The following is a 15,973-nucleotide window of genomic DNA, read 5'->3' on the forward strand; positions in this document are numbered from 1 at the left end:
TATCTATCCTGTTGCCTAGTCACTTTATCCCTACCTATATGTATATATCTAACTCAATTACATCGTACCCCTGCACATCGACTCTGTACTAACTCCATGTATACAGTGGGGGAAAAAAGTATTTAGTCAGCCACCAATTGTGCAAGTTCTCCCACTTAAAAAGATGAGAGAGGCCGGTAATTTTTATCATAGGTACACGTCAACTATGACAGACAAAATGAGGAAAAAAAATCCAGAAAATCACATTGTAGGATTTTTAATGAATTTATTTGCAAATTATGGTGGAAAATAAGTAAAGTTTCTCAATACTTTATTATATACCCTTTGTTGGCAATGACACAGGTCAAACGTTTTCTGTAAGTCTTCATGTCACGCCCTGGCTCTGGGGACACTGTTATGTTGAGCCAGGGTGTGTAGATCAATGTGTTTTGTTTCTATGGGTGCTATTTCTATGTTGGCCAGAGTGGCTCCCAATCAGAGGCAACGAGTGTCAGGTGTTACTGGTTGTCTCTGATTGGGAGCCATATTTAAACAGTCTGTTTTTCATTCGTGTTTGTGGGATTTTGTTTCCAGTCGGTTTGTGTTAGACCGTGAACTGTCACGATATCGTTTTGTTGTTTTGGTCATTTGACGCTAAATAAAGAGTATGTTTGCCTGCAACGCTGCGCCTTGGTCCTCATCTGTTCCTGACGATCGTGACAGAAAATCCCACCAGAACTGGACCAAGCAGCGAGTCGAGGAGCCATCGACAGGGAAATCCCTAGCAGATCTCCGTGGCAGCCTCGACTGGGTCAAGCCGAGTGAAGAGCAGAGAGGGTGGACTTGGGAACAGTGGAGGAGGAGTCTCGACTGGGTCAAGCCTAATGAAGAGCAGAATGGCTGGAGTTGGAGGCAGAAGAGCGAGAGTTGGGCGAGAACTATAGAGGCCTGGCCCACGGGGAGGAGAGACCCCCAGAAATTTTTTAGGGGGGGGCTCACGCCGGGGACGACGGGGCAGCAGGAGGCCGCGATGGAGCGGTCCAGCGGGTGTGCAAGGGAGGCCGCCAGGTTAAGGGGGCCACTGGTCACAGAGGAGAGGGAAAGTGTGGAGGCACGGCGAGAGGTACTGGTGTGTGTTACCAGTCCGGTCCGGCCCGTTCCTGATCCCTGCATAGGGCCAGTGATGGGTGTCCCCAGTACGGTCCGGCCTGTTCCTGTTCCTCGCATCGAGCCTGTGGTGCGCGTCGCCAGCCCGGTCCGGCCTGTTCCTGCTCCCCGCACCGAGCCTATGGTGAGCGTCGCCAGCCCGGTCCGGCCCACTCCTGCTCCCCACACCAAGCCAGTGGTGTGCGTCGTCAGTCCGGCACGGCCCGTGCCCGTTCCCCACGCCAAGCCAGTGGTGTGCGTCGTCAGTCCGGCACGGCCTGTGCCTGTTCCCCACACCAAGCCAGTGGTGTGCGTCGCCAGCCCGGTCCGGCCCGCTCCTGCTCCCCACACCAAGCCGGTGGTGTGCGTCGCAAGTCCGGTCCGGCCTGTTCCTGCTCCCCGCACCAAGTCAGTGGTGCGCTTCGTCAGCCCGGCTCGGCCCGTTCCTGCTCCCCGCACCAAGTCAGTGGTGCGTTTCGTCAGCCCGGTTCAGCCCGCTCCTGCTTCCCGCACCAAGTCAGTGGTGCGCTTCGTCAGCCCGGCTCGGCCCGTTCCTGCTCCCCGCACCACGTCAGTGGTGCGCTTCGTCAGCCCGGCTCGGCCCGTTCCTGCTCCCCGCACCAAGTCAGTGGTGCGTTTCGTCAGCCCGGTTCGGCCCGCTCCTGCTCCCCGCACCAAGTCAGGGGTGCGTTTCGTCAGCCCGGCTCGGGCCGTTCCTGCTCCCCACACCAAGCCAGTGGTGTGCGTTGTCAGTCCGGCACAGCCCGTGCCTGTTCCACTGGTGCCTGGTTCAGCACGGGTCAGCTGCTTCACGCCGGAGCTAGAGCAATCCGCTCCACCAGTGTGCAGTCCAGCTCCGGCCAGCGGGGCCAGACCGGACCAGGGGTACTTTGGGGGGTTGGAGAGGGAGCGGGGATCAGGCCCGGAGCCAGATCCGCCGCCTAGGCGGAGTGCCCACCCGGTCCCTCCCCTGTGGTATTTGGTTGACGCGGTCGGAGTCCGTGCCTTTAGGGGGGGGTACTGTCACGCCCTGGCTCTGGGGACACTGTTATGTTGAGCCAGGGTGTGTAGATCAATGTGTTTTGTTTCTATGGGTGCTATTTCTATGTTGGCCAGAGTGGCTCCCAATCAGAGGCAACGAGTGTCAGGTGTTGCTGGTTGTCTCTGATTGGGAGCCATATTTAAACAGTCTGTTTTTCATTCGTGTTTGTGGGATTTTGTTTCCAGTCGGTTTGTGTTAGATCGTGAACTGTCACGATATCGTTTTGTTGTTTTGGTCATTTGACGCTAAATAAAGAGTATGTTTGCCTGCAACGCTGCGCCTTGGTCCTCATCTGTTCCTGACGATCGTGACACTTCACAAGGTTTTCACACACTGTTGCTGGTATTTTGGCCCATTCCTCCATGCAGATCTCCTCTAGAGCAGTGATGTTTTGGGGCTGTCGCTGGGCAACACAGACTTTCAACTCCCTCCAAAGATTTTCTATGGGGTTGAGATCTGGAGACTGGCTAGGCCACTCCAGGACCTTGAAATGCTTCTTACGAAGCCACTCCTTCGTTGCCCGGGCGGTGTGTTTGGGATCATTGTCATGCTGAAAGACCCAGCCACGTTTCATCTTCAATGCCCTTGCTGATGGAAGGAGGTTTTCACTCAAAATCTCACGATACATGGCCCCATTCATTCTTTCCTTTACACGGATCAGTCGTCCTGGTCCCTTTGCAGAAAAACAGCCCCAAAGCATGATGTTTCCACCCCCATGCTTCACAGTAGGTATGGTGTTCTTTAGATGCAACTCAGCATTCTTTGTCCTCCAAACACGACGAGTTGAGTTTTTACCAAAAAGTTCTATTTTGGTTTCATCTGACCATATGACATTCTCCCAATCCTCTTCTGGATCATCCAAATGCACTCTAGCAAACTTCAGACGGGCCTGGACATGTACTGGCTTAAGCAGGGGGACACGTCTGGCACTGCAGGATTTGAGTCCCTGGCGGCGTAGTGTGTTACTGATGGTAGGCTTTGTTACTTTGGTCCCAGCTCTCTGCAGGTCATTCACTAGGTCCCCCCGTGTGGTTCTGGGATTTTTGCTCACCGTTCTTGTGATCATTTTGACCCCACGGGGTGAGATCTTGCGTGGAGCCCCAGATCGAGGGAGATTATCAGTGGTCTTGTATGTCTTCCATTTCCTAATAATTGCTCCCACAGTTGATTTCTTCAAACCAAGCTGCTTACCTATTGCAGATTCAGTCTTCCCAGCCTGGTGCAGGTCTACAATTTTGTTTCTGGTGTCCTTTGACAGCTCTTTGGTCTTGGCCATAGTGGAGTTTGGAGTGTGACTGTTTGAGGTTGTGGACAGGTGTCTTTTATACTGATAACAAGTTCAAACAGGTGCCATTAATACAGGTAACGAGTGGAGGACAGAGGAGCCTCTTAAAGAAGAAGTTACAGGTCTGTGAGAGCCAGAAATCTTGCTTGTTTGTAGGTGACCAAATACGTATTTTCCACCATAATTTGCAAATAAATTCATTAAAAATCCTACAATGTGATTTTCTGAATTTTCTTTCCTCAATTTGTCTGTCATAGTTGACGTGTACCTATGATGAAAATTACAGGCCTCTCTCATCTTTTTAAGTGGGAGAACTTGCACAATTGGTGGCTGACTAAATACTTTTTACCCCCCACTGTATAACCAAGTTATCGTTTCTCATTGTGTATTTATTCCTTGTGTTATTATTTTTCTATTATTTCTCTATTTTTATCTCTGCATTGTTGGGAAGGGCCTGTAAGTAAGCTTTTCATTGTTAGTCTACACCTGTTGTTTATGAAGCATGTGACGAATACAATTTGATTTGTATGCAAAATATTGTGTGCTATAGCATGGAAAATGAATAAATGTGACTCTGGATGACAACATAATGATGTTTGTTTCCAACATTAGGGCTGTTTTCCTAAAGAAGTTAAATCTGCTTCGTGTTTTGTTTCCTTGCCACGATACTAATGAGTATCGCGATACTGCTATCGTCCCGGCCCGAATTATGTTGTCTTTTAAGGGTAGTACCTGTGTCATAACCCCTCTTCTTCTTCTTCTTCTTCTTCTTCTTCTTCTTCTTCTTCTTCTTCTTCTTCTTCTTCTTCTTCTTCTTCTTCTTCTTCTTCTTCTTCTTCTTCTTCTTCTTCTTCTTCTTCTTCTTCTCTCTCACTCTTTCTCTTTCTCTCCTTCGCTCAGACACATGCGACATATTGAGTGCCTGCAGCAAGATTCTTCCCCATGAGCGACATTCCAGAGCAGGCTATCCCAGGGGAGGAGGAGAGTGGGACTGGGCAGGGGGGCCAGGGGCTCCTTAGAGTAGAGGGGGCCTGAGTGGAGGGAGAGAACCCCATAGATGTACCCCATCATCACACACACACACGAGTACATGCATGTACACGCACACAGGCATGCACACACACACACATAGACACGCGCACATACACACACACCGTCAGTGAGTGTGTTCTGGACCGAGCTAGGGAGAGATGTCCCAACTCCCACATTGTTTGTCTGGTGTGGTTGGTGCTTGCATCAGCCTCAGTCATGCCAAGCAGGCCTCTTTCCATTCCCCCAGTCTGCAACGTGACATCAATTCAAACAGCTCCTATCCACCTATAGTTAAGGTCTGTAGCTGGAAGAAGCAGGTAGGAGTGGCCCAGTTCATTGTAGTGTCTGAGAGTAGAATCGTCTCTGTTGAGCATCAGTCACATGTAAATGAGTGTGAATGTGAATGATCATATGAAAGCAAATCAAGAACACAGACTATAGTTTAGTATTTTCCGTCATTTGTTCTGTTTCAGTTCACCCTGGCCTGTTTTCACCACAAACCGTAATGTATGTCCTGACACAACACATCATACTGCTCCTATCGGAGTCTGTTAGGGTGAGTGCTGGATTTGTCAGACTCTGTTCCTTGCTTAGTTCAATTAGAACAGGGACTTTGCGTGCGTGTGACAATGCTTATCCATGTTTGTGTATGTGGACTTTTGTCACATATTATCTTATCATTTTTCTCCTGCTTTCCCTTCGTCCTCGCCTCTTTCTTCATTCTTTCTGTCTGCCGCTAAATATTTAATTTGCTGTGCAGCGGAGGCAGGCTGCTACATTAACCAGAGGTGCCAATTGAGCTCTCTGCTTGTGGCTCGCTGTATAAAAATAAACACACTCTACTTGTAATGAACAGATGTCACAGAATTTAAACGTGCACTCACCCCCTCCTCTCCCTCTTCCACCCCCCTTCCTGCACATGCACATACACACACAGCATACATACAGATACACTGGTGCAATCAAACACACACACACACACACACACACACTGACTCCTACACACATAGCGCAACTCGGTAGCCATATTCACATGAACACTCTGAAACACACACACACACGTACGCACACACACACACAATGAGATGCATATGTAGAGAACACACACGTATTCCCATGTGCACTTTGCTTGGCACATGCCTTGGTATGATTCTGCCAGCTCTGTCTTTCTGTCTGTCTCTCTCTCAGAAGTTAACACAGCATGTAGGCCTGTTGTTAAGTTATTGCGTCTGCACTGTTTTCCTGTAGTCCTCCCATCTCTCTCCCAAAGCCAGCCAGCCGTCCCAGAATCCCTAGCGACAGCATCGGCTCCCATGTCTGTGCTGAGTGTGTCCGGCCCCCCTTGTTGTTCCCACCCTTTTCCCAGGGAGTGTGTGCCAGCTCTCCATGTTTCCTGGCTGACAAGAGTGAATGAGAGACGATGGAGAGACTTGCTACGTACCTGGAGACTCCCGGCTGCCAAGGCTGGGCATGGCTTCCTCTAGCTGGGGACGAGCCTTCAGACTGCTCATAGAGAAGCTCACAACCTGTCTGTATTCAGAGAGCTGAGACGTAGGTATTAGTCCAGTAATACATGGAACATTTATTACATGTATTTTTTAAAGTTATTTTTAGTGACCTAAATGTAACTGAACCCTGAGGAGTGGAGAGGTGGTAGAGGACTAGGAGGAGAGATGAGATGGTAGAGCCGAGGAGTGGAGTGGAAAGGACAGGTGGTGAAGGGTAGGAGAGGATAGAAGAGAGAGGAGGAGAAGACAGGAGATGAAAGGAGAGGTGCTGGAGGACAGGAGGGATGGAGAAGAGAGAAGAGGAAGAGAGTGGAGGAGAGGTCGTCAGGGGGGTGATCAGTGAGGTGGATGGGATACCATCTGACAGGTCCAGCTGGGAGACTGCCCGCCCCCCAGCACTGCAAACTGGTCAATATGGAGGCCAATTACTGCTGCCTATGTGACCGGGGCATCATCCAACCCTATCACACACACACACACACAAACACACACAAACACACACAAGCACGCAAGAGCACACTCACACACACTCCTATAACACATGCCATCTGTGCAGACCAGCAACATCCCACAGCTACCCCCTCTGATCCAGCAGCATCCCCATGCACACTCCTACTTAACCTACTAAACATGGTTCAACCACGCCCATCCCAGGGAGGGCCTCACTGGTGACCAGCCAGAACATAGCTTCACTGGCCTCCACAGAGATGACTGACAGTTGTCAGACGGAAGGATCCATCTGCAGAGGGTAAACAATAAACTATAGTTACCAAGCCATTGTCCCCTATAGCCCTCACCCTCCCTGGGGTCTTCACAATCTCCACCCCTGCCTGCATTGTCCCCAAAACCGCAAAACCCCAATACATGGCAACCCCGAAACCTTTTAACATACGTGGAAAGTGGCAACCCCCCTAAGGCTCCAAACCTACCTGGCACCACACCTAATCTCCACCCCTGTCTGGCACCCACCCTCCAGACCTGCATCTCTCCCTGTCACCCACCCTGGCCGTACCCTTCCTGTGCCTCCTTCGTTCCTCCCCTGGCATTCTGTCCAACAGTAGCAGATTCTCCGTTTAGCTTCTGCCTCGTCTGCCCCCGTCGCCCATGCCCCACCGCCGTGCCCCATTGTGCGATAACAAACAGATGTTGTGGAATTTCCATTGAATCGCCTGCCAGTGACAGCCTTGCCTCCTTGTCTGGCATACAGTCTGGCACTGGGGCTGAGCAGTGCATGCATGGGGCTGGCTGTGTCAGATTGTGTGCATGCTTGTATTTGCTATGTGAGAGGCAAGATATTTAAAGTATGCTTTCTCTCGCTCCCTCTCTTTGTGTGTGTGTGGGTATGTGTGTGTGTGTGTGTGTGTGTGTGTGTGTGTGTGTGTGTGTGTGTGTGTGTGTGTGTGTGTGTGTGTGTGTGTGTGTGTGTGTGTGTGTGTGTGTGTGTGTGTGTGTGTGTGTGTGTGTGTGTGTGTGTGTGTGTTCAATGCACTAGATATGACCTGATGTTGATTTACTTTACTTACCTTTAGTATCATGGTCTCTTCTAAAACATCCCTCTCCTGTAGCTTTTATGAATGAGCATAATGTCATAAAATAATTCTTTATATGTATATTTGTATTTTATTGAGACACACTGTATTATAGGTAGGCCTATAGGTTCTTAAATGTTTCCTGTTCAATTTGCATTTCTAATATTTAGACTTGTTAATTGGAGTTCACACCAGTTAAGTATACTTGTGACATTTTGATAATCGCACTACATTGACTGTTATTTCGGACAAACACTTTTCTTTGATATATTCCACCAAGTTTAGTGAGAAAAGAGTGGGCACACACGCTAATTTAAACAGCGAGATTTATTCACTCACTTTGCAGAGGGCGCGGGAATATTGTGTGTTTGGTGAAGTTCGTAGCCTTCAATACGATCTCTATTCCATTTATGTTGCAGTGACTCCCTCCATTTCTCAGAGCTGAGGATTGTGCTGCTGGTTGTCAACATTAAACACCATCCTGGGCAGAGAAGAGTTACTGTACAATTATTTTGTTTAATCAATTATTTTGACTTAAGTCCACAGTTTACGTTGGCCTAAATATTTTCATACATAATTTTAAAATAAATCAATGTTTAGAAATAATATGAATGACGTGTGGGAACCATTCTATCACCTGTGCGAGCTCGTGGATAGCCTAGGTACGCGCTCAGGTTGGGAGCTCTCTCCATGGTGCTGAAAAGTAGCCTACCGCCGCTCTGTACAGGGTATCTGCATCAGTCGTGGTTCGGGCAGAAATAAGGGAATGATTGTAATGCAAAGTTTTAGCCAGATACCACATTCGTTAACAATCCCAAAATGTAAATGCCTGCTATGTCAATTGATAAAACATCATGAATAAGTTTTCACCAGAGGATTTGTTCAGCATTAACTCAGTGTGTGTGTGTGTGTGTTTGTATGTGTGTGTGTGTTTGTTTTGAAGTCGGAATAAGAACGTTATTTTTAAACGTGCTGGATAATGAACAGATGCCGTGAAATTAGGAAAGAAATACACTCCTCCCAGCAGCGACACTTTGGCCGGGCAAACTGGCACGAGGCGGCGGCGAGGCACGCGGGTGTCCTCTCTCCAGAGCTCGCGCTGGTGCAGGGGAACATTAAGGAACTTGGCACTCGCACCGCTGCACCGCTGCCAACTTCCGCCTCTGGAAAGCGTGCACCTCACGCCTGACGGGGGAATATTTTGATAGATGCCCTCTCCCACTGGCTCGAGCCTGCTCCACCGCCTGCACTGACTAGAAACACACCAGCAAACTTCGGTTTTTGCTGATTTGCCTAAAAACGCATTTGAAAGAATATTCTACGCATATAGCATGATCATATGCTATTTAACCTAGGCTTCTTTTATGCAATACATCATGCAGAACTCAACTTTCTGTACACAACTTTTTATTCAGTCTGTCAAGATAGCCTAAATCTTTCCGGTAATTGTATTATCCCAAAGTGAGTGAATGCACAATTTAGTCACATCACAGTCACGTGTAAGGGAATGCAGCAAAGGACCCGGTAGCCTTGGCATATTTCACATCCTCTCACGCACTGTAATCGCAGAATGAAACACGCAAGTAAATGGTGTTCAGTGTTCCGTTTGAAACGAGAGAAAGGACTGGACTACCCTAAAAATAGCCTAGATGATTTTAGTCACATATACTTTATAAGCAAACTCAAGTATTACTGAGATAAATGCACTCGATTGAGCATAGGCTACATCAGACATATTCCCATTAAATGCACCTGAAAAACTCCTGCTTTTGGGATGAAGTAAAGTTTTCTCTATTTTTATAGGCTAATATCCGATAAGTAATTATGTTCATTTTATATTTCTATTTAGTCTATTGATGTAACATGTGACTAAATGGTCGATTTATTTGTCAAACGTTTAATTTAGATTGCTGTCCAAATGTCACACCGACTTTAGTCTAGCCTAACCTCTAATGCAAATCGCCAACAACAAAACTGGGGCTACAAAATGAATTTTGTCCATATGTATGTTGTTTTATTTATTCTATTTTTAACAAGGCTATTCTCAATTGATGTTACTGTTTGCGGTGGTGGCCTACATTGCTGCCGGTCATCATCACTCCACGGGCCAAGCCTGGCTCCCTTTCTTCTGTGAGCCGGAGTGTCCTCAGCTAATCGCACCCTGGATATTTTGAGGAACATATGGGTCCCGGGGCATCGCTCCAAACCTAGCCCGGGTGGCATCATCTCATCCGGGCACAAGGGACGCGCGAGGGCAACTGCTGCCCCTTGCATTGTGCGCCTAGAAGACTTGCCTCAAAATCACACCTGTGTGTTCAAGAATAATACAAATTAATGTTATTGTTTTTCTCTCTCACGTTTATCATTGCATTGAATAAGCTTCATGAAGAGTTCAAGAGTTGCGACGATAATATTAGATTGTACGAACTGCCTGACATAATAATATTGGGATTAGGCCTGTTGTCTCTTAAATTTTATTTTATTTTCTCATTCAGATATTTACTTTACAGCACATGTCCATGTATTTTTAATTATAGTTGATAGTCAGGAATTAATACCCTCCGTGAATTTAGTTGATGTCTTATGCCTATGTGCTCCATGAAATCTTGAGAGATAGTAGGCTATTATCTAGTTTCTCCATCAGAGACATGTGAATTAAAAATATATATATATATATATATATTGGAATATGAATGTTTTACCGTTGTAAATGTGCTTATGCTATAAACTAAAATGTATAAATATTTTAGTGCAATCATCAAGATCAAAAGCATTAGTCAGTGCGGGAGGCCATTCAACTAGTTGATGGTCAATTTTGAAAAGCATGTTTGCACATTCATAGACACATTCATTCAGTGCATTTAATTCATACAAATGCACCAGATACATTTTTTAAAGTGTAAAATCAGATGAGGTTAGTGTAGAGATTCATTCAAAACAAATAATTTTAGATGAAACAATAGGCCATACTGTATTTTCTGACAAACAAAAATCCGACGAAAAAAGTTTTGTATCAAGGTAATACAATCACACAGTACACTTTTGATTAAAGTAAAAACCTGTAACTGTAACCTAGAGAACTAGAATCTACGCCTGGCAAAACAAATGATAAAAGTCAAGCACAATGGAAAACTCTCTCTCTCTCTCTCTCTCTCTCTCTCTCTCTCTCTCTCTCTCTCTCTCTTTCTCTCTCTCAATTCAACGGGCTTTATTGGCATGGGAAACATATGTTTACATTGCCAAAGCGAGTGAAATAGATAACAAACAAAAGTGAAATAAACAATATAAATTTAACAGTAAACATTACACTCACAAAAGTTCCCCTCTCTCTCTCTCTCTCTCTCTCTCTCTCGCTCTCTCTCTCTCTCTCTCTCTCTCTCTCTCTCTCTCTCTCTCTCTCTCTCTCTCTCTCTCTCGGTGTGTGTGTGTATGTTTGTGTGAGAGAGTTATCGACGTTATGATGAGTTATGATGAGTTATGATGTCCTGCTTAGTCCATCAGGGTAGGCTACCTGTGGAGAAATAAAGGTGGGGTTGAAGGAATGCGTTTATAAAATGTGCTGTGGCAAATTGCCTATACTGCAAAAACTATAATCGAAGTAATATAATTAATAACACATTACTTTCTTTTGTTGGTTCCCAAATCGTTCTCACCGTCACTGTCAATGTCCATTAAGCCAACGAGCCTGAAGTCAAGGTCGTCATTCCAATATGGGCTACATGGACTATATTAAGGTCCTCTGCTGCCCGCATTATTTTAGCCTCTTTCCAATGCCGTGTTATGATTACAAATTATATCTTTGCTTGTTTGGAACCCCTTATGTTTCGTGTTCATTTGGTCCACAATTTTCGATAATTGAATGTCAATGAATAAGGCTATAGTCTCTGTATTTCTTCCGTGTTTCAAAATTCATTGTGACCCTTGTGTCCGTTTGAGTCAAGTTGACCTTTAATGCCAATAATATTCTGGCATGCGCTCAAAGGGAGCAGGAGCACGGCTGCTTGTATGCACAGACGAAAAAGAAGCCTGAAAAACTACACACACTCATGATCTTGAACAGGGATGGGCAACCATTGATCAGTTAGCCTATCATATAAAAAACTGCAAACATTTGTCTTCACCCCATGGAAAAATATGTAGAATTGCAGCAAACTTGCTTTAAGACTGCAACATTTTCTCTAGGCCCCATTGCAAAATGTGTAGAATTGCAGGAAATTAACTCTAAAATGTCAAGTTTTTCTCTATGCTGTCAAGAGGGGGCCGCTAAAATGTTTTGCTCGCAAGGTGGGAGGGCCCCCAAAAGACTAGGGCTGGCTCTGACTGCATGTGGGTATAGATGTCGGTACGCAGACCCGTGAGCCACTGCGGCCCCTCATGATTTTTCCCGATTTTTTTGTGGCCCCCACCCACATCAAAGTTGCACACCCCTGATCTAGAAGTTGGTTGTCATAGCAGTCCCTCCCTTCAAATCAATGAGTTTATAACGGCTCCCATATCATTTGAACATCCTAGAAATCCCCGAAATCCTTTGGTAACTGTTAGGGATTTTGGCTCGCCTGCAGAACCGGAGGCCTTCTCCCAATCTGTCCAGATCCTGCTGTTCAACTCATTAGAGTCCATTGCAGGGCTTCTTTGTTGACACATTTGCCTTTCTAATATGTTCGTTGTGTTCCGGAAAGATGGTGTTGGCCTGTTGATTAGATCCTATAATGCCCGTTTTGCCTCCATGCCTAATCATTAGGAATATAGCTTCTCTCAGAGTGAAAGTCTTTGGAACATGGTTTCGAACTCATTCTGCAAGTCATTCTGCAACACTTTTTGTGGGCTTAATTGAAGAATGGGACTTACTGCAACATCTTGAGATAGTTTATAAATCTGCCATATTAAACCTTTGGATATTGCCCGCAGAACCTGTTGGAGTCACATGTCAAGTGATGCTACTCCTTGTAATAGTCTAACGCACTTACCGAAACCAGAGCGATATAGGGACGTTTAATAGTAAACCCATCCCTTTCCAGGCCACACTGCATCATCATTTCATAGAGCATTTCCAATGATAAGAATAATCATAGGAATAATATAATATAGTCCTTACGTAGTTAATGATTAGGCTAATAACTAAGCCAGATAGCCAGAAGATACTTGTTTTACCCTATGTAATGGTTCTCAAATTCAACGAGAAAACACAACGTTTACAGATAAACAACTTGGATATAGGTTTCAAATGAAATGATGTAGCACAATTTAATGTATTATCATTTTATTTTACCACACACACATTGTTTAAATACAAAGTTTTAACTTTCACTTTCAATGAAAAATGCAACACATGTTGACGACTCTGGGGACCCTTAGTGGAAATAATTGCATTTATTAGTTATTATAGACAAAATAATGCATTAAATAATAACGTTTGTAAATAATAATAACAATAATAACAATAATGTTATTTCAGTGCAATATATCGACCTTCTGATACAACTTCGACTATTTAGAAATTGAGTGCTAAATCCTTGCCCTTACACTTTTGGAAATAGGCCTATTCAACAAGTCAATGTGTTCGATTGATTAGAAAGTTACTTGACTTGCCATATTTGTTCCTGTGACATGACATGAAATATTGTGTTTAACATATTTTATTGTAGGCCTATCCGATTCTCCGTTCAATCACTGACAGGATTGTAGATGTATAAAGGCCAAGGCTATTGGCCTACATTAAACTATTTTCGATTGCATTTGAATGACATCTAAAATATAGTGCAATCTTGCAAACCCATTAAAGGTAGGCTACTCTAATGAACGTAAACACTATCGAATCGTCTACATTAGAAAGACTTGACCAGCAGGAGCTGGTAGCATGAGCCAATATCTGGTTCTTTCGAATCACTCATTTAAAATGTTGGCTTTAGCCTAGTAGGCCTACTCTGCCAAATATTGTTTGCTTTTCCTTTGCTTTTCCTTATCAATTGGTGGTATTCTAGGGATCGAAAATTGTATTCTCTGTGTCATCATGGTGAGGACATACAATTTTAACTTGAATCCATGTCCCGCAACAAAGAATGAGACGTCAAGCATTTCCCCCGTGTGTGTTATGGCAAGTCAGAATAGGGGCCGAGCAGCAATGAAACGATATTGTTGAGAAGTATTAAATTAATGATTTCATGTACACTATTTTAGATATAGCCTATAATTGGTCCTTGTATACTCGTTTGGCGTAGGCTATTTCTTGCATAGATGTGAAATATGTTTTATTTTCTGACATAGCTGTTGCCAATTGTCGACATTAAAAAATATATATCTTCCTATCTCTGCGACGTGCTTTCTTTTAAGTGCACTGCCTGCTTCTTAATTTAATCATCTATTTTCAGATTAGGCTATTATTTCCAAATTAGTTACAGAATCATCGGTTGTTACAATGTTATAAACGTGACTATCTGGTTGCATTTTAACTCTGTTCATCTAGCTATTTCAATAATAATCCATATGTCAATCACCGTCAAATCTGTACACATTCCGTTTCAAATGCAACATTTTCACAGCATCCCATCGTCACAGAATAGATACAAAATAAATACAATTATATAAAAGGACATAGAAAAACAATAAATAAAACGCTTTTTCCACAATGGTCAGTGTCTGGTGTCATAGTCCTTTGGGACTAAGGTTTAGGGGAGGGGGTGGGGGGTGACCGTGCACGCGCCTTGCCAAAGGTGGGCAACTAATTGATTGTTGATTGCAAGAAGACTCACACACATGGCAATTTTACTGCCGTTTCAGTTGTGGAAAAACGCATTGAGTTCATCGTATACGGGGACGGGGGCCCTTTCGTGGTGCAGGTGCATGTCGTGGTAAGGCGATACGTTTTCAGACTGGATGCTGCTCCGCACCGCTGAAGAACCGTATATGTGGCCAGCAGTGGGGCGAGAGCCGGCCAGGCCGGAGTAATGCATAGAGTAATGGTAGCCTTTCTCGGCTACCTCGGGGGACGTAGTGCCCTGGTGCTTCATAGAAAAGTTGCCATTGATGCACACGGGAGAGGAGATGGGCCCCTCGTAGTCTGGGCTGTTGTATTCTGGAGATCCACTGCCACCGTACAGTGAATCGTAGGCTGAGCAGTACCCGTGTGTCCGTAAGGGATGCGAGTTGGAACCAGACTGGTACTGAGGGCTGGAGAGGCGGGAGCACTGGTAGGGGTAAGGATGCATGGAGAAGGAGTTGGAGCCGGGATAGCGTCCCCCCTCCGGACACTGCTCCGTTAGGAAGTTTCGGGAGTTGAGCTGCAGACAACCCGCAACCAGGTTGGTCGTGGGTTGGGACAGTCCTTTACACAGCGTCTGCACGTAGGACACAAGATCAGGCTTCTTCCCGGAGCGCAGGATCTCAGAGAGGGCCCAGATGTAGTTCTTGGCCAAACGGAGAGTCTCGATTTTGGAGAGTTTTTGCGTTTTGGAGTAACAGGGCACCACTTTACGCAGATTGTCGAGCGCCGAGTTCAGGTCGTGCATGCGCGTCCTCTCCCGTGAGTTCGCCTTCTGACGACGCATCTTGGAGCGCTCGATACGCGCAGGTGTCATTTTACGCTTCTTAGGGCCCCGTTTTTTGGGCCCGTCCCCTTCTGCACCGTCCTCTCCTTCGTCCTCATCCGCCTCGTCGTCCTCCTCGTCTTCACCGCCGATCTCAGAATGTGCCCGGCTGCTTCTCAGGTCCTGGACATCCATGTCGTCATCGCCCACGCGGCAGTGATCCTCATCATCCTTGGTCTTCGAGTCCTCGCTCTCGCTGTCCTCTGCCCAGGCCGAATACTTATGCATATCGGGAAGCAGCGACGGGTCACTGAACAGCCTAGTCAACATTGCGGCACTGAAAGAGATAAAGGAAGTTGTATGAGGGAGGACGTTTCAAATCAGAAAAGGGCTAAAGGGAAAAACAAGAATGTAATGAAATGCATTCAACAACAATGGGATAATACTCAAGTTTTAATTAATAGCTCTTCATGATAAAGCCAGAGGAAATAAATAGCCAAATAATACTTAAATTATAACTGTTGGGAGAAACTAAAACAGCATGCCATCGGAAACATTTCAGTGAACACCTGGGTCTATCGCCCGACTGGTCCCCTATTTAATTCCCTGCTGTCGTCCATGTGCCCCCTCCTGCCCTCGCACAGCGGGTCTCAGCGGTACAGGCCACATTACAGATCCCGTGGGGCGCGCTGTGAAGCGACGTGCCCCTACTTTCACTCCCCCCGACGCCCACATACTCCTGGCTACATTCCAGCACTATTCCACCACACTATACCCACCTCCACAAAAAGCATGGCATGAGGATATGTACATTTATAGTCTAATTTTAGTTTGTCTACCTTGGTGTTGATCATCGTGTCAGAAGATGATATCTGAAGTTATTTGAATGAATAGGCTATCATATTTTTGTAAAATTTGACATTGAAATG

At 45.7% G+C, this 15,973-nt stretch overlaps 1 protein-coding gene across 1 annotated transcript; it reads right to left on the bottom strand.

Moving 5' to 3' along the window:
• Positions 1-14,294: 14,294 nt before the first annotated feature.
• LOC311125051 (neurogenic differentiation factor 2-like) lies at positions 14,295-15,374 on the bottom strand (the record flags this gene model as incomplete). Its single annotated transcript, XM_084199130.1, has 1 exon — positions 14,295-15,374. The coding sequence occupies one exon, from the start codon at positions 15,372-15,374 to the stop codon at positions 14,295-14,297; it is 1,080 nt and encodes a 359-aa protein (XP_084055256.1).
• Positions 15,375-15,973: the final 599 nt, after the last annotated feature.

Source organism: Coregonus lavaretus (genome assembly GCF_964263955.1).
Source record: "Coregonus lavaretus genome assembly, contig: HAP1_SCAFFOLD_4888, whole genome shotgun sequence".
NCBI classification, from domain to species: Eukaryota; Metazoa; Chordata; class Actinopteri; order Salmoniformes; family Salmonidae; genus Coregonus; species Coregonus lavaretus.